Source organism: Theropithecus gelada, chromosome 9 (assembly GCF_003255815.1).
Source record: "Theropithecus gelada isolate Dixy chromosome 9, Tgel_1.0, whole genome shotgun sequence".
Classification (NCBI taxonomy): Eukaryota; Metazoa; Chordata; class Mammalia; order Primates; family Cercopithecidae; genus Theropithecus; species Theropithecus gelada.
In genome coordinates this window covers 122,328,899-122,353,625 of record NC_037677.1, presented here as the reverse complement: position 1 = coordinate 122,353,625, position 24,727 = coordinate 122,328,899, and the positions used below count along the sequence as shown (strand labels likewise).

The 24,727-nt window shown below is 49.1% G+C and overlaps 1 protein-coding gene across 5 annotated transcripts in view; it reads left to right on the top strand.

Moving 5' to 3' along the window:
• UROS (uroporphyrinogen III synthase) overlaps window positions 1-17,276 on the top strand; it is a 29,112-nt gene extending 11,836 nt beyond the window's left edge. Inside the window, exons 6-11 of one of the 5 annotated variants that reach the window (XM_025395630.1) lie at window positions 7,511-7,591; window positions 9,796-9,881; window positions 11,024-11,122; window positions 12,373-12,378; window positions 16,493-16,567; window positions 16,849-17,276. In XM_025395630.1, the coding sequence (XP_025251415.1) occupies window positions 7,511-7,591; window positions 9,796-9,881; window positions 11,024-11,122; window positions 12,373-12,378; window positions 16,493-16,567; window positions 16,849-16,986 (485 nt within the window). In that variant the 3' untranslated portion in view covers window positions 16,987-17,276. Of the gene's footprint in view, window positions 1-2,611; window positions 2,637-7,510; window positions 7,592-9,795; window positions 9,882-11,023; window positions 11,123-12,372; window positions 12,379-16,492; window positions 16,568-16,848 lie in introns of those variants that run through there. The other 4 variants (XM_025395632.1, XM_025395631.1, XM_025395633.1 and 1 more) reach the window with 4 other exon arrangements.
• The last annotated feature ends 7,451 nt before the right edge of the window (window positions 17,277-24,727 follow it).

Below are 24,727 nucleotides of genomic sequence, written 5' to 3'. Positions count from 1 at the left end.
CCTGTTCCATGCCGACCTGCCCTCAAGGAGATGCTGACCGAGCACCTCCATCCACTCTGATTTAGAGTGACTGGGGCTCCTGCAGGGGTGAAGACTTAAGTGTGCTTGACTCTGGTGGGCAGAGGCTTAAGGAGCCTCCAGTTTAGAGGAGCTACAGGCCTTTTCTGGCCACTCAGATGAATAAGCTCTAGTCCCAGTGTTTCAGCCACTTGGCAATCCTGAGCCTGTGCCCTCCTTAGTTCACTGGATGTGCATTCATCGGCTCAGACAGGGCTTTCAGGCATTGACGCATTGACTGACACTTCCCTTGCCCCACCCCCCATATTTCTTCCCACATCACAGGAGAACAAGTCAGTTCAATATGGTTCGGCAGATGTTTACCCAGGAGCACCTGTGTGCCAGGCCCTTTGCAGGGCATAGGGACTGAAGAGGAGTTTGACGCCATTCCTGTCTTCTGGGAGCTCCCAGCCTAGCTGGGGCTGGAGGTGGGGATAGGGTGGGGAACATAGACATCAGTAACCATTATAAGGCAGGATAGATTAAGTGACCAGACGAGGTATGAACAGTTTTTGTATGGTGGGCCTGCTATTAAGGTATCTGTTTCTACCTATAAAACACTCAGGATACCAAATAGGTGGGGTTTTTTCTCATACCAATGACCAGTGCTACAGATACGAGCTGGGTGTCCTACAACTTAATTTTGACATTGCCCAGAATTAACCCAGACCCCACAGTTTCAGGGCTCAGTCTTAGCAAACTGTCTCCCACTTTAGATACAAGTATTGGATGCTGAGGGACCTCTGTCCAAGTTGGCTACAAGTCAGGAGTTCCCACGACTCCCTACTCAGGTTCAGTAATTTGCTAGAATGGCTCACAGAACTCAGGGAAACACTTATGTGTACTGATTTTTATAAAGGAGATAGTAAGGACACAGATAAACAGCCAGATGAAGAGGTCTGGAAGGGTCCTGAGCACCCAGGAGCTTCTGCCCCCATGGAGTTGGGATGCGCCACCCTCCTGGCACGTAGATGTGTTCACCAACCCAGAAGCTCTCCAAACTCGTAGTTGAGGGTGGAGATTCCATTATGTAGGTACCATTGTTTAAATCATTGACCCCTGGTGACTAACTCCATCTCTAACCCTTTGATCACATGGTTCCCTCTGGCCTTCAGCCCCCATCCTGAAGTTTTCTAGGGGCCACCACCAGTCACCTCGTTAGCATAAACTCCAGTATGGTTAAAAGAGGTTTATTATGAATAACAAAAGATGCTCCTCTCACCTCTTATTAGGAAGTCCTAGGGTTTTAGAAGCTCTGTGTCGGGAACGGAGGAAAACAAAATATTTCCTCTTGTATCAAACTATCATGGCAGGGTTTCCAAAAGAAGGCAGAGGTCTTCAGGAAAGTCTGTGCAAAAGGCATGGCCTCCTCTCCACTGAGAAGGGTAGGCCCTCCCTTAGGCAGTCGCCATGGCCAAGCCTTCCCACTCAGAGGGAGCCACCGAGCAGAGACGTGGAAGGAGAGGGGTTTCCTGGAGAGTACGGCATGGCAGGGGCAGTGGGTGGCAAGCTGGGGAGCCCTGAGTAGCCTCTGAGAGTCGACCAGAGCCTGGAGGCACCGGGCCTTACGTTAGCCTCTGCGGGTCAGACTTAGGCTGGATTGGTCCTCCCTGGGCCAAGACAGGAACACAGCACTGCCTGCTCCCTCTTAGTGGGAGGGCATCCCAAGCTGCAGCCAGGAATGGGCCCAAAAGGCAGTCACTGGATTAGGACCCAGTTCTCTTGTTCCTGGGACATTTTAGGAATGTCTCTGAAATTTATCCCTTAAGTAAAAAGAGCATTTTTTTTTTTTTTTTGAGACGGAGTTTCGCTGTGTCACCCAGGCTGGAGTGCAGTGGCACGATCTTGGCTCACCGCAAGCTCCGCCTCCCTGGTTCATGCCATTCTCCTGCCTCAGCCTCCCGAGTAGCTGGGACTACAGGCGCCTGCCACTACGCCCGGCTAATTTTTTTATATCTTTAGTAGAGACGGGGTTTCACCGTGTCAGCCAGGATGGTCTCGATCTCCTGACCTTGTGATCTGCCCGCCTTGGCCTCCCAAAGTGCTGGGATGACAGGCGTGAGCCACTGCGCCCAGCCAAAAGGGCATTTTTTAAAACCTACAGAGGCTTCGCAATCTAAGAGCAGGGCCTGGGGCTCTGTGGCAGGTCTTGCCTTGAAGGGAGCCGTCTTCCCACAGCTCAGTGTGCTTGCTACAGGGCTTGCTGGCAGGCAGCTTCCGCAGGGGTCCTGGAGGCTCTGGGGGCATAACAGAAATACTATAAGGGAGTCCGAGGGCCCGTTACGAGTCCGACATACATTGGCATTTTGTGCATGCCTCTAATTGTCTGACGTATTGTACTGAGCTGTGACATGGGAATGATTACTAGACCTGCTTTTGCTCATGAAGAAACTGAGCTCAGAGAGGGAAAACTTGTCCAGAGGAACAGAGCTAATAGTGCTAGGCTGGGGCTCAAACCTAGGACTGGCTGACTCCAAAGCTCTTCCTGTTTCCTTCGCTCTGTGTGCTTCTAAAAGGTACTTAGTCCAAAATACGCTCAATTCTCTTCCATCAGTGAAGAAGTCAAAGGAATCTTCTGAAGTGAAGAAAGTGGGTTCTAGGAGCTCATCCCACTAGTTTGTGGGTTTGATTGCCCTTGTGCTGATGAATCATTGGAGTAATATCTGTGGTTTAGCCACATCCTTGGTGGCAAGGCGGTGAGGAAAGCCCCTGAGGGTGAGGCCAGCCTGAGCCCCAAGGGAAAGGGGATGCTAGGACCCCCTGCCTCCGCTCATCTCTAGGAGCACACAGGGACTCACACAGATGCCTCAGTCTGCACCGCTGGGAGTTCATGCCATCTCAGACCTACCCTCCCTACCTGGGCTGTACATAAAGAGATACTGCTAGGCTTTCTCTAGAACATTTCATGAGCCAGCACTGTGAGACATTTTCAAGCTAAAAACATACAGTTCAGGAGACTGTAATCCATGGTAGAAAGTGTTCACCATTTGCTGCTAGTAAAGACGGTTGGCCCTGTGCTTCTCTGGCCACTTGTGCCACATGATGTTCCCGGGAGAGGCCTCTCCATGCACCAGCATGGAGAAGTCCTCTGGAGGCCAATTCAAAGAGCACCTGAGGCCAAGCAGCTGAAAGGAAAAGGCCTGATGGCCAACGTGTTGCTTTCTGTGGAATGTTCCAGACTGTGGATTGCTGGCGGTCATTCTCTTTAACAGCAGCCTAGACAAGCAGTGACTCTCTTATGCAGCCAGGTGTTGAAATAGCTGCAGGAAAGCCATAGACAGTTGTTCCAGCTTCCCACATCAGAGAGCACTGGTTGGGCCCCTTGCCACGTGGCCCCAGTACCATGGGATCGCTTCTCAGGTCATGGAGCCACACATCGGTGTGAAGGGTTCACTCCAGGGGCTGCTGGTACAGGATGCAGATGGGTCCTGTCTGACTCCAGGCTTTTCGTTTCTAATGTTGTTTCTAGAGAGTCACCGTCACAGCATTAAATGGTATCAAAGCCCTTCTTTTAAAAATGTAGAAATAAATGTAAATGGTAAGATCTTGACATTGCTTGTGAGATTAAGATCTAAAAAGAATAATAATTATTTCTGTGGGTGGGCTAACAATTAGCTCTTTGATAGAATAGGTGGCTCCTGCCTGTTTTCAGTGAAGAGATTGAGCTGTACCCACAGTTCGTTCTGGAAGGAGACAGAAGTGAACCTCTGAGTCATTGTTCATTAGAAGACCCAGAACCATCAGGCTGGTGTTCCTGCTTTGCAAACACAAGGCAGAAGAGATCAATGTCACTTTTGAGTGATCACATTGGTGTTTCAATTAACTGACTCAAGGCTTGGTTGGGTAGACATTAACATATTCTGACCTTATCTGGGAGAATACTGGTCTGCATTCTTTGCAAAGCTTCTGCTATTTCCTCTAATTTATTACCAGGATATCTATGGGTCCTAATAAATCTTCCATTTGCAATTAGAATATCCAAATAAAAATCCATGTTGACTGCTAATAAGGACCTTCACCTTGGCTTTACCAAGGCATTAAAGATTTTTCTTTCTCAGTAAACTTTGAAGCCTGATTTTAAAAGCTAAAAATCTACCTCCAATGCTCGTAGTAAACAGGCCGATTCATAGCTATGCCTGTTTATTTTAGTTAACACTTACTACTTTGTGGCAGGCACTATTGTAAGTGCTTAAAGCTATTAATCCATTTAATCTGATAACTTATTGTTCTGATAGATTCTCCTTCTTTTCCAGATATCTCCTCTAATGGGAAAGTAATTACACGCTACATGGTAAAAGGTAGAATACAGTATAACTTTAGAAAAGAGAGAAACCGTGTGGGCAGAAAGATTGCACTACAGTTTATTTGAAATGTCCTCCTGGACTGGGAAAGTTTCTGCAGCCTGGCAGACCTGCCGGGCATTCCTTCCATTCCTCCGATCAGCCTCCTCATCCTTACTGTCTGCACTCAGGCGCCCACTGTCTGCTTGAACTGATTCCCATGGCAGTGCCCGAGAGGGGGAAGTCATTGTAAACCTGGAAGTTGTTACTGTTTCACAGATGTGTGCATGTCCTTCAGTAAGATGACATTTTAAAAAGTCGGTCTCATTGATGCAGGACTTTTTGCTCCTTAATTCAGCTAAATCTCAGTTCTTGTCTCATGATCAGGAAAAATTAGGCATGTGAACACATTGAAGGGTGAGAAGGGCAGAATTTATTAAGTGAAAGGAAAGCTCTCGGCCGGGCGCAGTGGCTCACGCCTGTAATCCCAGCCCTTTGGGAGGCCGAGGCAGGTGGATCACCTGAGGTCAGGAGTTTGAGACCAGGTCAGGAGTTCTGGCCAACATGGCAAAACCCCATCTCTACTAAAAATACAAAAATTTCCTGGGCTTGGTGGCCACGTCTGTAATCCCAGCTACGCAGGAGGCTGAGGCAGGAGAATTGCATGAGCCCAGGAGGCAGAGGTTGCAGTGAGCCGAGATTACGCCACTGCACTCCAGCCTGGGTGAAAGAGTGAGACTTCATCTCAAAAAAAAAAAAAAAAGAAAGAAAGAAAGCCTCTCAACAAAGAGAGGGATTCTCCAAGCAGGTTTCTTCCTCATTATTGAATACCAGGGGTGCCACACATGAGCCGATGAGGCCAGGCTCCTGCCCTCCGTAAGGTGCGAATTCCTGGTGGTGCTGCCCCGTTCCCCCAGTGCGCACACAAGGATGCCCAGGCAAGCCATAGGTAGTATTGGAAAAGGCAACATTTGATTGGTTAAAAAGCATTATTCAGAAATAATCAACTGGGAAAGGGCAGACAAACGGGCAGATGTTCTGCCCCTGGGTCACTGGTTTCACCCGGGACCAGCAATCTGGTCTTTCAGCCTTCAGGCTATTTTAGGCTTGAAAGTGAGGTCTTACCAGGGACCCTTCCCTATCTACCTAGGCATTTGTCTGCCTCCTGCTTGTATAATCATTTTCTTAATTACCTGCAGTGACTTTATCAAGCCCCCTCCTGAGCTGCATGATAATGATACTCTGTTAGGATTTTCAGGGTTGTTACTCATCATCAGCCCTGACGGCCCAGAATTCCAGGCCTCCTTCCTGTTAAATGAACAGAGAGCAGAGCCTCTGAGCTCCACGATTCACTATTTTTGTGTCAGCCTTAACCATCCCATTGGCCTGTTGGGGCTGAAGATAAATCCACAGGCATTAAGCACATTCCAAAAGGGCATGACTCCTGTGTCTTTGGCTCTTTGAAGTGGGTTAGTTTTCAGGAAATGTAGTTGTAGCAGATCTCCCCTCACCAGTAAAGGAGGACTCAGCCAGGACATTTTCAAGTTTTTCTCCTTTCTGCTGACAGGGTGGTGCCTTTTCAGTGAAGTCAGCTGAGCCGGTTGGACATTTGTGGGCCCTGTGTGCCTGCAGAGCCAAGCTCCCTGCAAGGCACAGGTGGTGGAGAGATAGAGACAAGCAGCCGCCCTCAGGGAGCCCCGTACCCCTTCAGCCCAGCCTTGTGAGTCAGAGATAAGAATGAGCAGCCCAGGACTCCACTGGACCCTCACAAGAGGTGCTGCCAAGGGGAGATTCCTGTATCTTTCCAAGGTCCCTTGCACGCCTGTAGGGCTGGGCTTGCTGAAAAACTAGACTGTAGTTTTCTTACTGGATCCCCAGGAAGAGCTTTGGCCCCTAACATCTTCCACCCAGCACTCTCCAACACACACGTAGACACACAGACACAGGGAAGAAAATTGCACCTGAACATGGCTTTGAAAATATGTCTCTAGGGATGACTGTACAGAGCATGAAAACATTTCCTCACACGGGAAGAGAGAAATCAGCAGGCATCCATTAACTATATTTAACAATCTCCCAAGTTGGTACTGATATTTACAGAGTAGTCTAAATAAAGAAAACATTCACCACTATGTAGCCTTTATAACTTGAAATTAAGTGGCCTGCAGTTATTCCTGTTACTTGGCTGCTGCTTGCTGGAGATGGTACTGGATGGAAAGAGGTTGTTTTGCTCCTTCCTCTCATCGCAGTCACCAGAGAAGATGTGATCAGAGAGATCATAGGATGTGAGAAAATATGCAATGTGTATGAACAACGCCCATTAGAATTTCTTATATCTTACGGACGGATGTGGGGAGAAATGGCTCGTTCTACTAAAATGCATTGTTTTCACATTTGGGGAAGATTCTGGCATTTGACAACTCATCAGTTTTTTTGAACAGTATTGTTGCAAATTGGCGTTCAAATCCTATGTTGTCCTCACTATTCTGCAAAGAGTTAAGGGCTGCAAATGCCCTAAGTCTTCCCAGAGTGGAGATGCTGGGAGCAGAGGTAGTGGTGAAAGGAGAGGCAGGCCGTTCTTAGCAGGCTTCTCTCTCTGAGGCCTGTGCATTCGCCTTTTGGCACTTGGCCTAGTGGCTGTTGGTGTGGCTAGAAGCCGAGTGGGCAGTCAGCTTGTCTTTGTTGGAGGTGACTGCAGAGCCACTTCTGGCTGCCGGTTACCTGCTGCCTCCTGAGCATGAGCCCTGGCTCATCCAGAGCCTCTTTAAAGGTAGAAAATGTTTGCCCCAGTGCCAGCCAGCACCGGGCCTGATCTTTACTTTCCTGACTTAGTTAAGGTGCAAAGCCTGCTTTCTAAATAGTGAGTGCAGGCTAGGGAGTCACTTCAGGATCAGAGGGAGTTAAAAAAATGTGGCTAACTTGTTTGTGTGGATGTTCATTTTCTGAGCACCTCAGCACACATTACCTCTTATGAGCTCCATATAACAAATAGCCCTTCAAGTTCAGCAAGGTAGCAGGTGCTCTTCCTGTTACAGATGCTGAAACTGAGTCCTAGAAGCACAGCCAGGCCTGGAGCCCGGGGCTGCTTCCCCTCCCCAAAGCTGCCCCTCCCCATTCCCCTGTGCACAGGCACTGGCCCTGAGTTTTCACAAAGCCTGGTTATGTATTCACAGGGGAGTCCTCAGCACTGCCTCTTCTATTTCCCTGTGGAAACCTCAAAAGAGAAATCCTGCCGAAAGCGCTCAAGGACAAAGGTGAGTAGAATGCTCTGACCGCATCTCTCACCACTTTGGGATCCACCAGTAGCCTTTGCAGTGATAGAAGTGGTGGGTGGCCCTGCAGAGAGCACACAAGGGAGCCGGGCTGGGTTGGATAAGCCAGGCCAAGAGACACAGGGACCATCCTCATGGGAAGTGTGGACATGCAGTCTGCACTTTCCTTTCTTTGGATCCGCTCTTCTCAGCTTGTTTGGCTCAAGCTAGGAGCACACAGTGTGTCTCCAGTCCTTCACCAAGAGGACAGGAGATCGAGGTGTGGAGGTGGCCCCTGGGCAGATAACTGAGGTCACAAACCACAGAATTGGTTCCACATGTAGAAGAAAGTCTACAAATGTAGTCCACAGCACCCTCCAGCCAAGCCACACAAGCCCCACCTGCCCCTCCAGCTCCACCTGCTGTGGCTCCCAAGACTGTCAGCATCTAGAAACCAGTTCTTGCCTCTGAAGCATGCCACCATCCTTGACTCAGACGTCTTGGCTGTCACCTGCGCACCTTTTGCCGTCACGTAGTTGGTCTGGGAGCAAGGTATATCAGTGGTTTGGAGTATCAGCTTTAGGATGAGATAAAAACAGATTTGAATTCTCCCTCTTGCTGTTTATTAGCTATGTGAATGAAGGTAAGTGATGTAATTTCTCTGTGCATCATTATCCTTGCTGTGAAATATGGTTATCTGTGCATAACCATAGTACCCGCCTCACAGAGGTGTTCAGAGATCATGTAGCCTGACGCCTTGTTCTCGAAAGGCAAGCTCTTCATGGAACTATGACTGTTACTGTCTCTCCCAGGGTTTTGAAGCTCTAACGGTCCACATGAGCAGTGTAACCCAGGATGACCTTAGACCTTGTAACTTTCCGCCCGTATTAAAATAGAGCTAGAGCTAGATCGTATCCCTTTTTTTTTTTTTTTACTTCTGAGACGGAGTCTTGCCCTGTTGCCCAGGCTGGAGTGCAGTGGTGCGATCTCGGCTCACTGCAAGCTCCGCCTCCTGGGTTCACGCCATTCTCCTGCCTCAGCCTCCCAAGTAGCTGGGACTACAGGCGCCCGCCACCGCGCCTGGCTAATTTTTTGTATTTTTAGTAGAGACAGGGTTTCACCATGTTAGCCAGGATGGTCTCGATCTCCTGACTTCGTGATCCGCCCGCCTCGGCCTCCCAAAGTGCTGGGATTACAGGCCTGAGCCACCGTACCTGGCCAGATCGTATCCCTTCTACCCATATCATCTGTCTTCTAAAGCTACCAGGTAATAAGATCAGCAAAATCATTAGCTTTTCGGGAACAGGAAAATACCAATATAAAACAAGAGAAAGCTTGGTCTCAGTTACCCTTAAAGAAATAATATATAAATCAGAGTTTTGATACTTCAGTTTATTTCTTTAGTTTTCGGGGATATGAAATGGCGATAGGTTGCTGTTTTATGCTGAAATTATCATAATTTCTTCTGAGAGAGTTTTACATTTTGTTTTCAGAAGCCCGAGTTTTCACTACCTTTCACCTACCATCTGGCTGCCTCTCATAAGTCAATATCTGATTGAAATTGCACAAGTCCCTTCAGTGCCTGGTGCCTCATAACCAGCCCTGAAAACCCCTGGGAATGTTCAGAGTCACTGAATGGCACAGGGAGGAATGTGGGAAAGTCCACCACTTAATCAGTTCATGTCCAAGTGGACACACTGAGGCCCAGAGAGGGGGCGCGTGACCATGCAGAGGCACAGCTGGAGTACAGCCGGGGATCTGGACTCCAGGCCTCTCCCAAGAGCTGCCCTTCCCCGACTTGGTGGTGTCATGCAACCTGTCTGCCTGGGATCCATGGAGTGACTAGGGACGGCCTTGTGTGGACAAACCTACATAAGCCTGGGAACAAAAGGCATCCTGGATACAAATGAAGGCTTTGGTTTCTGGGCCTTTGTTCTTTTTCTGCCGTCTCAGCCCCCTCTTCCACAGGACCACTCCACAGGACCACTCCACAGACCACTCCACAGGACCACTCCACAGACCACTCCACAGGACCACTCCACAGCATTCAGCAGGCTGCAGAGGGCTGTTCAAGGCCTCTCTGCTGAGTCTGGCCTCTCGGCTTCCAGGCAGCTGGTTCCAGGAGGGTGGTGCTATGCTGTGAGGTGGCGGAGGCCCCATTGTGTGCCCAGTGTGGTAAAGTGTTTCCTGCTTTTGATTGTGCCCAGGGATTGCCATGGAAAGCGTAACTGTGTATCAGACAATTCCACACCCAGGAATCCAAGGGAACCTGAACAGCTACTATTCCCAGCAGGTACGTGGCGTTTCGGGGGAGAGCTCTGGCAGGGTGGGTGCCCAGGTGGGGAAGCACAGGGTGAGGGGCATAAGCTCACAAATACTGGTTCTACATGTGCTTTCACTGTCTCCAGCTGTCACCTGCATGCCTTTTCCTGTCACATAGTGGTCTGGGATTCTAGAATTAGGAATGGAAACAATTTTGTGATTGTTTCATGAAATGTCTATTGCAAGCTGGTTTGAAATCAGTGATTTCAATAAGAGGTGCTTGTGGTAGGTGGTCTATGAAACCTCCCTGATTGGAGAGGTTAATGTGGTGACTTTGAGGAAGTGGTAAGTTTTTATACGGGTTAAAGGAGATAATTTACAAAAAGCTTTTTGTACAGCATCGAAGATACGTGCAAGCCTGAGGTAAATAGTGGCCTTGATGTTATCATTGTTTTTCATCATATGGGAGCGCTGGTGGAGCTGGAGGGGCAGAGGCTGAAAAGGGAGGCTGGGCCCATAGTGGGAAGAGCTGACAGTGGCCACCAAGGAGTCTGGATTGAATTTGGGAGTCCACGGGGACTGTTGGAGGACTCAGGCAGGAGAATGGATAGCTCGTGCTTGAGTTCCTTGATGTCTTCAGCATTTATATGCAGTAAAACACCTCCCTTTCCTCTCCCAGGGCCGGCTTCTGAATGTCTTGCCCGGGATTGGGAGGGCCTGATAGAACAAACCAAACGCAGAAAGGCCAGGCAGGCTCATCTGCCTGCTCTACTTCCCGAGGGAGGGAGCATTGACGGAGCCAGCACTGCCTCACACTACTGCCTTGTGTGATCACTGCCATATGACCACAGGAGCTAGAGGCATTGTCTAGGCTGCTGGGCATATGAGCTCCATGATGCCCATGTCCTCTGGCCAGGCAGACACAGACCTGGGGGCCAGCAGAGCGACCAAGGAGCAGCACCACCTTTCTGATGGCAGCCTGCTCTTTCCAACAGTTCCCTACCAGAATCCTGCTCACTGGAGCAGAGGATGCCAGCATCAACCAGGAACCACGCCTGTGCTAAAACCGCCTGGGCGGCCTCTGGCTTGAGGGCTCGATGCCGACGAAGCTGGAGGAATGTTGTCTCTCCTCAGTCTCATGGCAAGGACTGATCTTGTTTTCTCTTCCCACAGGGGGTTCCAGCCAGCATCACATTTTTCAGTCCCTCTGGCCTCACATACAGTCTCAAGCATATTCAGGAGTTATCTGGTGACAGTATCGATCAAATTAAGGTAAGTTATTCAATGGGCTTTTGGTCTTTTTCAGATTAGTTTTTTTGGTTTTTGTTTTTGTTTGTTTGTTTGTTTAATCTTTACGGATTATCCTAGGGCTCCAGTGTCAAATGAGACACCCCTGGCCTAGCAGGTGCCTTAGAATTGGAAGGGCAGCTCTACCTCCTGCTGGGCTGTTGCACAGACTGCTCACCTTCTCCCAGCCCATTTCCTCACCTGCAGCATGGGGATAATTGTCTCTCTGTGGCTTTCATAGACATATGTATGGTCTTCCCTGCTTAGGATGAGTCTCAGAATTACGTGAGGGAATTTGAGTAAAGTCCTTAATTAGCTGAGGGCTTGGTACAGGTGTTAGCATCCTTTCCTTCCTTTCCTCCATCTTATGTTTGCCATTATTATCTATTCTAAAAGCAGTCACCGTTTTCATGTCTTTTAAAGGGTTTACATTCACACTTACTAGGGACTGTATTTATTATGAGTCTACAAATAACCACAACTCTTGTGTCTGTAATAGAAATACCCTTGAACTGGCTCCAGAGGGACTGAGGAGAGGGTGCAGGATGTGACCCAGAACCCAAGGGCAGAAACTGCCACTCACTGCAGTCAGGAAGAGCAAAAGGCTTCACCTGCCTTCTCACAGGTGCATCTCATGTGGGGAGTATGCACTGCTTTCCCAGTTTTCAGAGACATCAGATGGCCTGTCTGTAGGTCACGCTGCTGAGAAGGAAGAGCTGTAGTTTGAACCTGGGAAGACCGATTCCACATTGTCAGCCATGGTGGTGCCTTGCCATGGTCTCAGGAGCTGCTGAGCAGTTGATGGACTTCTGGGCAGTAACTGATATAATTCCCACACCAGTCCAGTGGTGGGTATCCAGAAAAAGAGGTCAGTGGTCCTCATTACAGGTGAGGACACTGAGGCCCAGAGAGGTTAAACAACTTGCCAAAGTCGTGTGTTGAGTCACTGGAAGGCCCAGGACTCACACAGGCCACTGAGGAAGAAAAACAATATCTGAATCTTGTGGTTAGAAAGATTAGAGAGGCCAGGCGCGGTGGCTCCCACCTGGAATCCCAGCACTTTGGGAGGCCGAGGCAGGCGGTCACCTGAGGTCAGGAGTTCCAGACCAGCCAGACCAATATGATGAAAACCCCATCTCTACTAAAAATACAGAAATTAGCTAGGCGTGGTGGCATGCGCCTATAATCCCAGCTATTTGGGAGGCTGAGACAGGAGAATTGCTTGAACCCCGGAGACTGAAGTTGCAGTGAGCCGAGATCGCACCACTGCACTCCAGCCTGGGCAACGAGAGTGAAACTCTATCTCTGCCCCCTCTTGCCCCCGCCGCCCAAAAAAAAAAAAAAGAAAGAAAGAAAAAGAAAGATTAAAGAGATAGGACCCATAAAGTGCTTAGCATGGCAGCTGGTCCACAGTGAGCGCTTACTTCATATTGCAGGTCAGGAGGGGTAAAACGGTGCTGGTCCTGCTCTGGTTCTTGTCCCTGTGTGTCATGCTGCCTCTATCCTAGACCTGTAGGAGTCATCCCCCCTGCCCCACCCACCCACCCCCGAGTCACACAATGCTGTGAGATGCCTGGTGGTATAAGCCTAACAGTTTTCCCCAGGCTTCTTAGTGTTTGCCTAGAGGAAGAACACAAGATTTATACTCTATCTTCTTTCAAAGCAAGCATGTTTAAAAGCACAAATGGATACTCAGCATGTGAACCAAGAACTCAGGCCTTTCTGAATAGACTGCTGCCTGCATTGTCCACACCCATGGCAGCTGGGGGCTGAGTGTGTGTGCCTATCCTGCATCTGTCACACCCGTTTCTACAGCCCTCCAGACACTCTGAGAGCTCTCAGTAGCGCCCTCGCCTCTTCCTACAGTGATTGATTACCCTGCCTGCCAGTAGTTAACTGCCATTAAATCTGCCGTTGCTGAGGAGGAGAGAGTGACAGAGCTGGCCTTGCTCACAGTGACCCTGGACTGCTTGGGGGCCACGAAGGCACTGTGTGTGGGGTGTGAGTCGTCCCTCGTCACTGGGACTTGGCGCTGGATAGTGAGGTGCTTTCAAGGTTCACAGAGGACACAGCCCTAGCCCGTGAGTTGGTAGTTAGGCTTTTCTGTCTCAGCTCAGCCTCAGATTTGCTAGTAGCCTCCCTCCCCAGGAGTCCCTGTAGGACCCACTGTTTGTACAGCACTGCACAACATGCAGGTGCACCACAGAAGATCAAAGGGGGTGAAGGGGCGATCTCTGACCTGAACTTGCTACTTACCATTGACTTGGGAAGACGGTGCACTTGTCTATAAATGCCACAGAGATGTCACTCCAAAGCAGTAGATAAGCAGATTCATAATCACCACCACCACACTAATGGCAGCAACTGAATTTCCTGTGTACAGGAAAATGCCCTTGCAGCCTGTGAGGTGGGTATCTTCACACGTAGTGGTCGCTAACCACAGTGGCAGAGCCAGGCTGTGAATGTGGCTGCTGCCCCCACAGCCAGGCTGGTGCATTCACGTTCAGTTTGTGCCAGGGATGGAGAAAGAACATTGATGCTGGGCCCCCTCGCCTAGCCTGGGGAAGACTGTACCGCTCTGTGGGGCACCGTCGTGTGAGCCTTCGCTGACACAGAGGAGTGAAAGGCTCCTGTGAAAAAGCTGCCGTTTCACCAAACTGTTGGTAACCCTGCCCTAGGACTACAGTCATGTTTGCCATTTGCTGTTTCCCAGTCCCAGGGAGTTTCTTTTTTTCAAATTTTTAAATAGCTTTATTGAGATGTAATTCACAAACCGTAAAATTTACTTTTTGTGATTTTAATATGTAAACTTAAAAATTTTTTTTTAATTTTTTTTTTAGAGATGGGGTCTCACTATGTTGCCCAGGCTGATCTCAAACTCCCGGCCTCAAGCAATCTTCCCACCTTGGCCTCCCAAAATATAGGGATTACAGGTGTGAGCTACCATGCCCAGCCCAATATGTAAACTTCAACATGATTTTTATGATAGTCACAAATTTGTGCATCCATCACCACTGTCTAGTTCCAGGACATATCATCACCCCAAAGAGAAACCCGGTACCCATTTGCAGCCACCCCTCATTCCCTCATTCCTCCCACTTCTTGGCAACCACTCAACTGCTTTTCATCTCCATGGATTCACCTATTCCAGACATCTCGTATTAATAGAATCATACACTATGTGTTCTTTTGTAACTGACTCTTTTCACTAGCATAGTGTTTTCAAGGTTCATCCATGTTGTAGCAGGTACCAGTATTTCATCCCTTTTTACTGCCAAATAATGGTACATGCTGAGGACCGTTTTATTTACCCATTCACTAGTTGATGGACGTTTGGATTGTTTTCCACTTTCAGGCTATTAAATAATGCTGAACATTCAAATACAATTTTCTGTGTGGACGTAAGTTTTCATTTCTCTTGGGTGTATATCCAGGAGTAGATTTACTAGATCTAAGGTAACTTTGTTTAACATTTGGTCGAATTACTGCTATTTTCCAAAGTGGTTGTGCCATTTTAAAGCATTGTCACTAGCAATGTATGAGGGTTCCAATTTCTCCATATCCTCCACGTCCTTATTTTTCTGTCTCTGATTATGGCCATCCTTGTGGGTCTAAAGTGGTTACTCAGCATGTATTTGATTTAGATTTCCCTAATGACTAATGATGTTGAGCATCTTTTTATGTGTTTGTTGGTCATTTTTATATCTTCTTTAAAGAAATATCTATTCAAATCCTTTGCCTACTTTTAACCCAGGTTATTTGTCTTTTTATTGTTGAATTGCCAGAATTCCTTATTCTGAATACAATTTTTTTTTTTTTTTTTTTTTTTTTTTTTTTTTTTTTTTTTTTTTTGCGAGACAGTGTCTCTCTCTGTTGCCCAGGCTGGAGTGCAGTGACACAGTCTCAGCTCACTGCAACCTCTGCCTCCGGGGTTCAAGCTATTCTCCTGCCTCAGCCTCCTGAGTAGCTGGGATTAGAGGTGCATGCCACCACGCCTGGCTAATTTTTGTATTTTTAGTAGAGATGGAGTTTCACCATGTTGGCCAGGCTGGTCTTGAACTCCTGACCTCAGGTGATCCGCCTGCCTTGGCCTGCCAAAGTGTTTGTATTACAGGTGTGAACCACTGCGCCTGGCCTCTGAATACAAATTTTTTATCGGACATATGATTTGTAAAAATGTTCTCCCATTCTGTAAGTTGTCTTTTTACTTTTTTTATTTTTATTTTTTTATTTTTTTATTTTTTTGAAGCACAGAAGGTTTTCAATTTTGATAAAGTTCAATTTATTGGTTTTTTTCTTTTGTTAGTTGTGCTTTGGGTGTTGTATCCAAGAAACCATTAATTTAGTGTTGCTTTAATTCAGTGTTTTGAAGGTTTATTCCTATGTTTCCTTTTAGGAGTTGTATAGTTTTAGCTCTGAACTTAGGTATTTGATCTGTTTTGAATTGATTTTTGTGTGTTGTGTGAGGTAGGGGTCCAACTTTATTTTTTCCTCAGGGAGTTTCCTAAGCAATGGGTGCTTAGCAGGACAGTACTGTAGGCAGGGTGGGAGTAAGGCCTGTGCAGGACAGTGGCCTCCCTCCCCTCGTTCTGACTCAGCTGGAGGAAGGAGCCTTAGGCCTGCAGCATCCGAGTTATGCAGAGGTACAGGTGGCTTGTTAACTCCACTACCACCTGGCCTGCTGCTCACTTGCTGGGAGGGAGGATGAAGTGGAGTGCTGGGCAGGGGCTGCCACTGTTGGTTGCTCCCCTGCTCCCAAACAGCTTCGGGGTCCACAGTCTCAATGCAGAGGAGAGTAGGGGATGAGGACCTTCTCTCATTTAACCACCACACTAGCCCTCTGAGGCCAGGGTGACTGTGCCCCTTTTATAGGTGAGGAACAGAGAGGCTAAGGGACTTGTACTAATAACAGCTAGCGGGGCAGAGCTGGGACAGAAGCAGTGCCCCATCCCAGGCGAGGCTCTGCACAGAACCATCGAGCCTGTGGTGCTTGTTCAGAGAGAGGTGTCCTGTGGATGAGGCCAGTGCCCCGGATTGGCTGATTTGGAAGGATCACGACAACATAGGCAGCAGCCCATGACGGTCATCGAGCTTATCTCTGGGCCAGGCCAAGTGGTTCACACCTGTCACCTCATTTAATCCCCACAGCAGCCCAGTGAAGAGTTCGGTTATCTTTTCTGTTTATGGATGAGGAGATGGAGGCCAGAGAGGACGGGCCATGGGCCAAGGTCATTGTCCTGTGGAGCTGGGATTTAAATCCCAACCCTGTGGCCACAGAGCCCTGACCTTGATAGTCTGCTTTCCTGGGGATTCAGTCACTGCCCCTGCCACACCCTCCTCCCCTTGATCAGATAGGGCGCCCGCCACCCGAAGCAGAACTGTCTGCAGCTAGAGCTTCTGAGGAAGGACTGCACCAATGCAGCCACGATGGTGAGCACCAGCCTGGGGCCTTCATGTCCCTGCCCCTCACCTGAGCCTGGGAACAGTGTGCTGTCGCTCAGGGTGGCAGAGAGACGGTGATGAGAGCGTGGATGCAGAGGTATTTTGCGCGCTCAGAAGCTGGGCTCAAATCGGGCAGTGTTGTCGTTTATATAAACATGAGCAGTAATGTCCAACCGAAAGGCTGGCTGACGCCCCCTCCACATCCAGCCACCTGCTGCCCCAGCCCCTGCTAGTGTGCTGAAGCCCTGTTTTCTCTTCTGTCTTTATAGTTTGCAGCCATCGGCCCCACTACGGCTCGCGCGCTGGCCGCCCAGGGCCTGCCTGTAAGCTGCACTGCAGAGAGCCCCACGCCACAAGCCCTGGCCACTGGCATCAGGAAGGCACTCCAGCCCCATGGCTGCTGCTGAGTCAGCCACCTGTCGCTTGCCCCGTGCAGCCTCCCTGGGCTGGGCTGGCTCTGGATGGAGCTGGGCATTGGCAAGGGCTCTCAGGAGCTGCTGCCATCAGACTCCTGCTTCAAGCCTGAGTGGAAGCATCTGAGGACCGGGGATCAGGACCTGACCTGGGGCTGGCCTCAGGCCCACATGCACGTGACCACCCTCTGTGGAAGCCAACTTGAACCCTAGCCCTGTGAGAGCTTCCTGTGCCCAGCAGGAAGGAAATAAAATAAACCACACTGGCTGCCCTGCTTACTGAGTGGTTACTATGTGCCATTTTAAGTGCAAAGCTATGTTCAGGGAGGAGACAGGTATGCCTACCTGTGATAACCCATAAACCTGCTCTGAATCAGAAAATTTGCTCTGTATGAACTAGGTTTATTCATTCTATAAAAAAGACTGTGAAGTTCCTGCTTGTGAGCTATGGACAACTGTAGTTCAAATATAGAGAGACTTGCTTTCCCTCAAAGTTGCAACTGCAGCATTAGACGATGACACCATCTGCTCTCCCAGGAATCTGAGGGCTGGAGAGGTCAGTATGTACTGAGAAGAGGTTCATGTGCAAATGCAGTGCCCTGTAGAAAGGCTTTGGAAATCTGTTCCCAAATTTCCTTCTCACTTCATTCCCAAAGTTCCCAAACTTCATTCCCAACTCAGCCTGGAATTTAGGCTGAGTTGACTGAAACCCAGACTTGTCTCTTAGTAGCATGTGGACTGGTGGTGGGAAGGCTCTGCCCACACGCCTCTGTTTCCTTGAAAGATCCGACTGAAAGGCATTTGGGCTCCACGTCTCTGATCTCCATTCCTCATAACAACCCTGAGGAGTGGACATTCCTATCATTCCATTTTTCTGGTGAGGAAACAGACTCAAGAGGGGAAATGATTTCTCAGGCTCACATAGCTAGTGAGTGGCAGAACCAGAACAAAATTAAAAGGGATGGATGAGCCTAAGCACTTAGACCTAGACTAATGAAATTCATCAGCCACCTCATATGAGATTCACGCTAGTAGAGAGGTTAGAATTCAGTGATAATTGTTCTCCAAATCTTGATGTGATTATACAGAAATTCTTTGAGAACTGTTCTAAAACTGGATTGTGGTGATGGTTCCATGAAGTGACCACTTGTCTCAGAAGATTAAGGAAAATAATTGGGCAAGCACTGTTTCATACACATTTTTCACCTCAGTACCAAAGTGAAATAGATTAGCCCATGAACTAAGAACCTGACTGTACGTTAGAACCACGTGATGTGCTTCTAAAATGAAATTGCTCAGGCCCCACCCCCCAGAGATTCCCCGAATTGGTTTCTAGAATAAAGCCCAAGCAGCAGGAGGTATGAGACACTCTCCAGCTGCCTCCAGTGTGCACCCGTGTTTGGAAACCGCTAGATTACAGGAATGGGGTCCCCCATAGCTGGAGTGCAATCAGGAATGCCCTCATGTGTGGTGAAGAGGCTGGAGAAGCAAGACAAGCCCGGAAGTGAGGAAAGAGAAGTCCAAGCTGTAGGCAGACAAGAGCGGGAGGGATGTGTGGGCTTCGGAAGCACATGTTGTTGGAGGAGGAACAACACCCTGTTGCAGGGCAGGGAAAATAGGATCCTTTTCACAGCCTTAGGGGGTGGGGGACAGAATCAGGGACAAAGGTTCACTAAATGTCTGCATGCTAGTAAACACCATACGTGTGTCCTTTCATCCCCACACAACCCGAAGCCACCTTTTGAAGAGGATGTGAGGCTATCAGCAGTTCTGGCAAAGCCTTGTTTCAGATGGAGTGGGCCAGGGTATGGTTAAAGATGGTTCTGTTTGGGATTAGGAAGGCAGGGAGCTCGTGCACCGGCGGGAGGTGAGCAAAGCAGCAGGTGCAGTGTCCTCGACCATTGCGTGAGTTGGGAGCCTGGGCTTTCTTTGGCAGTTGGGCTGGAGATTCCTTAGAACATGAGGGCTGAGTAGGCAAAAACCAGTTTGAAAGAGACTGTGGAGAAACCCTGGTTCTGAAGATATTGGTGGGACAGAAGGTAAGGTCTGTAATTACCTAGCTCAAGAAAGTGAAGCCCAGGGATGTCACACGTCACTTCTGCTCACCCTCCCACAGAACTGCAGTTTCTGTTAAGGACAATAATTATGTTAATCATTCTATGGCTCAATGGCTAGATGGGAGTGAACAGAAGCTGGCATAAGGCTTTCCTTCAAAGATACAACTGCAGCATTAAACAGACCGTCTGATCTCCCAGGAATCTGAGGGGCTGGGAAGTCAGTATTTACTTAGAAGAGGTTCATGTGGCCGGGCACGGTGGCTCACACCTGTAATCCCAGCACTTTGGGAGGCCGAGGCGGGCGGATCAGGAGTTTAAGACCAGCCTGACCAACATGGTGAAACCCCATCTTTACTAAAAATATAAAATTAGCCGGATGTGGTGGAGGGTGCCTATAATCCCAGCTACTCAGGAGGCAGAGGTTGCAGTGAGCCGAGATCATGCCACTGCACTCCAGCCTGGGAAACAAGAGCAAAACTCTGTCTAAAAAAAAAAAGAGGTTCATGTGCAAATGCAGAGCCCTATAGAAAGGCCTTGGAAATCTGTTCCCAAACTTCATTCCCACATTTTAACAGATCCAGCTGTTCCTGATGTGCTGAGGGAAGTTCAGCTTTGAGTTTGTAGATGTTCTAGGTGCCTTCCCAGAGTCAATGTGGGAAGCCGGGTCGAAGCCAGAGTCTCACACGATACCCTGAGCGGCAAATAGGGCCACCCAGGACAGTGAGTGAGTCACACCCCCAGCCCTGCCAGCTCCAGACAGAGTAATGCCCCAGCAGGCTGGGTGGCCAGCTTCCTTGTGTCCCTCCTGGGGATCAGAAGGGACAGAAGGGTGGGGTGGGAGAACACACTCAACAGATGTGCTGCACAGGGTTTTGCCACAGTTGTGTGACCTACATTCCCTGTTCGCATCTGCTCTCCCGTGCCTTCCCCTCCAGCTCCTGGACTCAGGAGAGTTGCTGAAGAAGTTTGTGCAGGGAAGGAATAAAGGATCACACAGGAATTTGAGAGCCAAAGTAGAGTGCAGCTGGCCCCCCAGGCTCAGGTGGGCTCGTGGTAAGAACTGAAGATGTTCCCTCTGGACCTTCCAGCCACAGCTCATTGGTGAGACATGTTCTCAGACACTCTTCTAAGTTTTTTGTGCTTTAACTCTTGAGTTACATGTGGTCACTCTCTTAATGAGTTAAGCGTTAGTACAACTTCCCTGTGAATAGAACGTATCAAAATAAAAACATTGTGTTTTATACAAGTCTTCAGAAAATAAACTAGCAGGAATCATTTTACTAAAAATTCTAAGAATTTTAGTAGATAAGGGATAGAGTCTGAGGTGGTCTCAATATTCATTACTCTGGAACAAGAATCCTTGATGTTCAGCAAAGTATGTGGCCATTTGGAATAAGAACTACATTTCCCAGCTTCCTTTGCAGGCAGGCAGTGATTAAGCTGTAGCCAAGGGGATGTAGTGAGATGCACACCCTTCACATCATTCTTCCTTTTTCCTGGAATACAGATAGAAGAGCTGGAGCTCCAGTAGCCATCTTGAGCCCTGAGATGACGTTGGGGAAAGGAAGTTTTCTAGAACAAGATGACACTGTGGGCATACAAACTATCCCAACTCTAGACTTCTTGAGTGTAAAAGATATATTAACTTCTATCTTGTTTAAGCCACTATGACTATGAGATTTTTCTTTTACAATCAAATCTAAATGGTAAAATAATCAAGTGAGTTGGTAGAGTAAACATCAAGATATACCGTTTCCGAGTTTGAATAAAATGCTCTTTAAAGAAAGTCTCAGCCAGGTGCAGTGGCGCATGCCTGTAATCCCAGCACTTTGAGAGGCCAAGGCGGGTGGATCACTTGAGCCCAGGAGTTCGAGACCAGCCTGGCTGACATGGCAAAACCCCATCTCTACTAAAAATGCAGAAACTTAGCCAGGTATGGTGGTGCACGTATGTAATCCCAGCTATTCAGGAGGCTGAGACAGGAGAATTGCTTGAACCCGGGAGGCGGAGGTTGCAGTAGGCCGAGATGGCACCACTGCACTTCAGCCTGGGTGACAGAGCGAGACTCAGTCTCAAAAAAAAAAAAAAAGAAAAGAAAAGAAAAAAGAAATATTTGGTTACCAGAAGTCCCTCATAAACTTACTGTTGAATCTTTTTATCAAGTTCAATTTTAAGCTGTATATTTGCATATTATTTATAGATTTATGCCTTGTGCAATTATATAAAGTGTTTGAAAAGCAACTGAAACAACAAAAAGACTTCAGCAGTAGAAGAGTTCTAATTTTGATGAAATATTGATAAAACCTACAAAAGCTGCAGGAATGCATTTGCTCAGACAGTTTTCTTTCATTCTTACTGGTAAGCACTCTACTGATTGGAAGGTGTGCACAGTCCTTACGGGAGAAATGTATGTCTTTTATCGTATTTATCTCGTTAAAAGAAAACCTTAGACAAATTACATTTGAGAGAGTTTGATTGAGCAAAGAATGATTTGCGGATCGGGCAGCCCCTAAACCAGAAAGGCTGAGAGGCTGCGGCGCTGCCTCGTGGTTGAAGATTTGTGGACAGAAAAAGGAAAGTGACGTACAGAAAATGGAAGTCAGATGCAAAAACAGCTGGATTGGTTACAGCTTGGCACTTGCCTTATTTTGAACAGCATTTGAGCTGTTGGCCACCTTTGATTGGCTGAAATTCAGTGATTGGTACAAGAGTAGGTTACAGCCTGTTTACACACCTAGGACAGAGCCCAAGCTGTATCCTACGAACAAGCTGTAACCTACTCTTGTACCCATAGCTGTAACTATTTAGGTTACAGTTCACTGTATACGGAGAATTCTTTAGGCTGGTCTTAAAACATGTAAGGAGGCAGCTTCAGGCTCAACTTAACACTCTGAATTAAGAGAGACTTAAACATTTCTCTTCAACATCTCATTTAATCCTCAAAATAGCCCTATCAGGTGGGTCCTACTACCTCCATCCTAGAGATAAGAAAAACTGGACTTGGAGGAATTTAATGCCATACACAAGGTTAAGTGAGGTGGAGGCAGGTTCGAACTTTGCTGACCAAGGGCTGAAGGAGAGTTAGATGAGGGGGTGTTCCCACGGGAACACTGGACTCCACCTCACCTTGGCAGGGCTCCCCCCAGGGCTGCAGGATGGGGGTCGTGTTCCTCAGCATGGCCTCTAAGCCCCCTTCTCAGCCTGGCTTGACTGCCCACAGCCCACGTGTGTGCGCGGCTCCAAACCGTGGCCACTGCACTTCTCTGACATTCCGAGACCTTGTTCTTCTCAGGGCGTTTGTGGGCCCCTGAGAGCTGGACCTGTGCTTGTCTCTGCCCCCTGAACCCCTAGCAGAGGCCTAGGACTCATAGGTGTGGAGGATAATGATCAGAATCCCGCCTTTGCCGTCAGCAATGCTTTTCCCAGATAAACTTCTCATCTCAGCCCCAGCAGCAAATCATGAGCAATATTATTTATTTCTCAGAACATGTTACACGTTGTTTGTTAATCACCGGCATTAAGCTATTGACTCTACCTCCAGCAGGCTGCGGCAGCACTTTCCTCAGTGGTGAACACATCTGGAGGCAGCAGCTCAAACTCTCTTAACAGATGGGAGACTGAGGCTCCGAGGACAGGGCAGAGACGCCTCAGCGTCAACCTGCTTTTGGCGGCAGGACAGGAATTGGGCCTGGGCCTGATATGGTTCCTTCCGACACCCTTCTCCAGGGTACCATGTCCACCTCGAAGCCTCCGGACCCTCTGACATGTAACCTGTGCCCCCTCCCCAAGCCAGCAAAGAGACCCAGGCACAGTGCGGTTATGGAAGCAGCTGCTGCTTGTTCTCAGCCTGATGGGTGTCGCTCAGGGGCGGCGCATGTGTAGCAGCTTTTCAGGAGTATGGGGGGTGATGGGAGCCAGGGGCCACGTGGTGCAGATGGGAGAGGGGCCAGCAGATGGGTCCAGCAGCAGTGGGTTGAGCTTTGCCGTGTAACCTCGGCGACAGGGGCTGTATTCTGCGTGGAAAATTCTGCATGATTCACACCCACAGGGCCGCTCACCAAGCTGAGTTACTGAGTTACTTTACTCAGTGTTCATCGTGTCACTCAATTTCTGGACCTGGGGAGTTGGTAACTTTTTCCTCACCTCTCACCCAAACACCCCCAAGTCCTCTAAAAATTGCATTTCCAGGGGCGGAAAGGAGTCCCACGTAACCAGCCAGATCCCGTCTCTGAGCCAGGCCAGACCGCTTCCTTCTCCCTCTGAGTCTGGTCTGCTTCTGGGGTTCTCTCTCTCGGTGTTTTACGGTTCTCCAGAGAAACAGAACCAGTACGATAGATGGAGAGAGAGACAGACAGACAGAGAGACTGAGGGCACTTAGGGGAATTGGCTCACATAATTCTGGAGGCCGAGGAGGCCAGCATCTGTGGGCTGCAAGCTGGAGACCCAGGAAAGCCAGTGCTTGCAGTTCAGCCTGAGCCTGGAGGCTGAGAGCCAGGGAGCTGGTGGCGTGATTCCCAGTCTGCGTCTGAAGAAGGCCTGGGGAGAAGGCACCGCTTCTGTAAGTCCCGGGGTCTGAGGGCCCGGGAACCTGGATGGACAGGATTCAAGGGGCAGAGAAGATGAATGTCCCAGCTCAGGAAGTGGGAGGATTTACCCTTCCTCGGCCTTTTCGTTCTCCTCGAGCCCTCAGTGGACTGGATGACACCTGCCCGCTGGTGAGAGTGGCTCTTCCTTACTGATTTAAATGCTCATCTCTCGCGGAACACCCTCACAGACCCACCCAGGAACAGTGTTTTACCAGGTCTGTGGCTGTCCCTTGGCCCAGTCACACTGACATACAGAATTTACCATCGTGCTTGGGAAATTTCAGCTTCTCCGCTGGTGTCGTTGCTGTTGCCCTGGCGGCTGCCCTGAGAAGAGCTGGGTTTGGCCAGCAGACTGAGGGCATCTCCTCATCAGAGGGCCCCAGTCTCAGAGCAGAACCAGCTGGAAGCTTTCTGAGGGATATCACCGGCAACAAAGAGCATGATTCTCATCCGCAGGCCAGGAGGCCTGGGTATGCCTTGGCAGAGAAGTGCAGGCGGGTAGTAAAGGGGGCCTCCCTCCCGCAACTGCTGAGCAGCCTCCACGTGCATCCTTTGTGGGGAGGAACAAGCCCCCAACGCAGACCCTCGTGTGTATAAAACACAAGCAGATCTCCCGAGGGAGGCCGAGGGTCCTGCACAGCCCAGAGATGGGGAAAAGGGTTTATTTGTGGGTGAAAAGGGACCGAAGCGCGGTCTGCACAGAAGGGAATCAGGACAGACACTGGGAAGAGTCTGTGCCTCTCACAGGTGTGCTCACAGGTGCGCTCACAGGTGCGCTCACAGGTGCCTCTCACAGGTACTCTCTCAGGTGCGCTCACAGGTGCTCTCACAGGTGCTCTCACAGGTGCGCTCACAGGTGCGCTCACAGGTGCGCTCACAGGTGCCTCTCACAGGTGCTTTCACAGGTGCGCTCACAGGTGCGCTCACAGGTGCCTCTCACAGGTGCTCTCACAGGTGCGCTCACAGGTGCTTTCACAGGTGCTCTCACAGGTGCGCTCACAGGTGCCTCTCACAGGTGCTCTCAGAGGTGCGCTCACAGGTGCGCTCACAGGTGCTCTCACAGGTGCTCTCACAGGTGCGCTCACAGGTGCT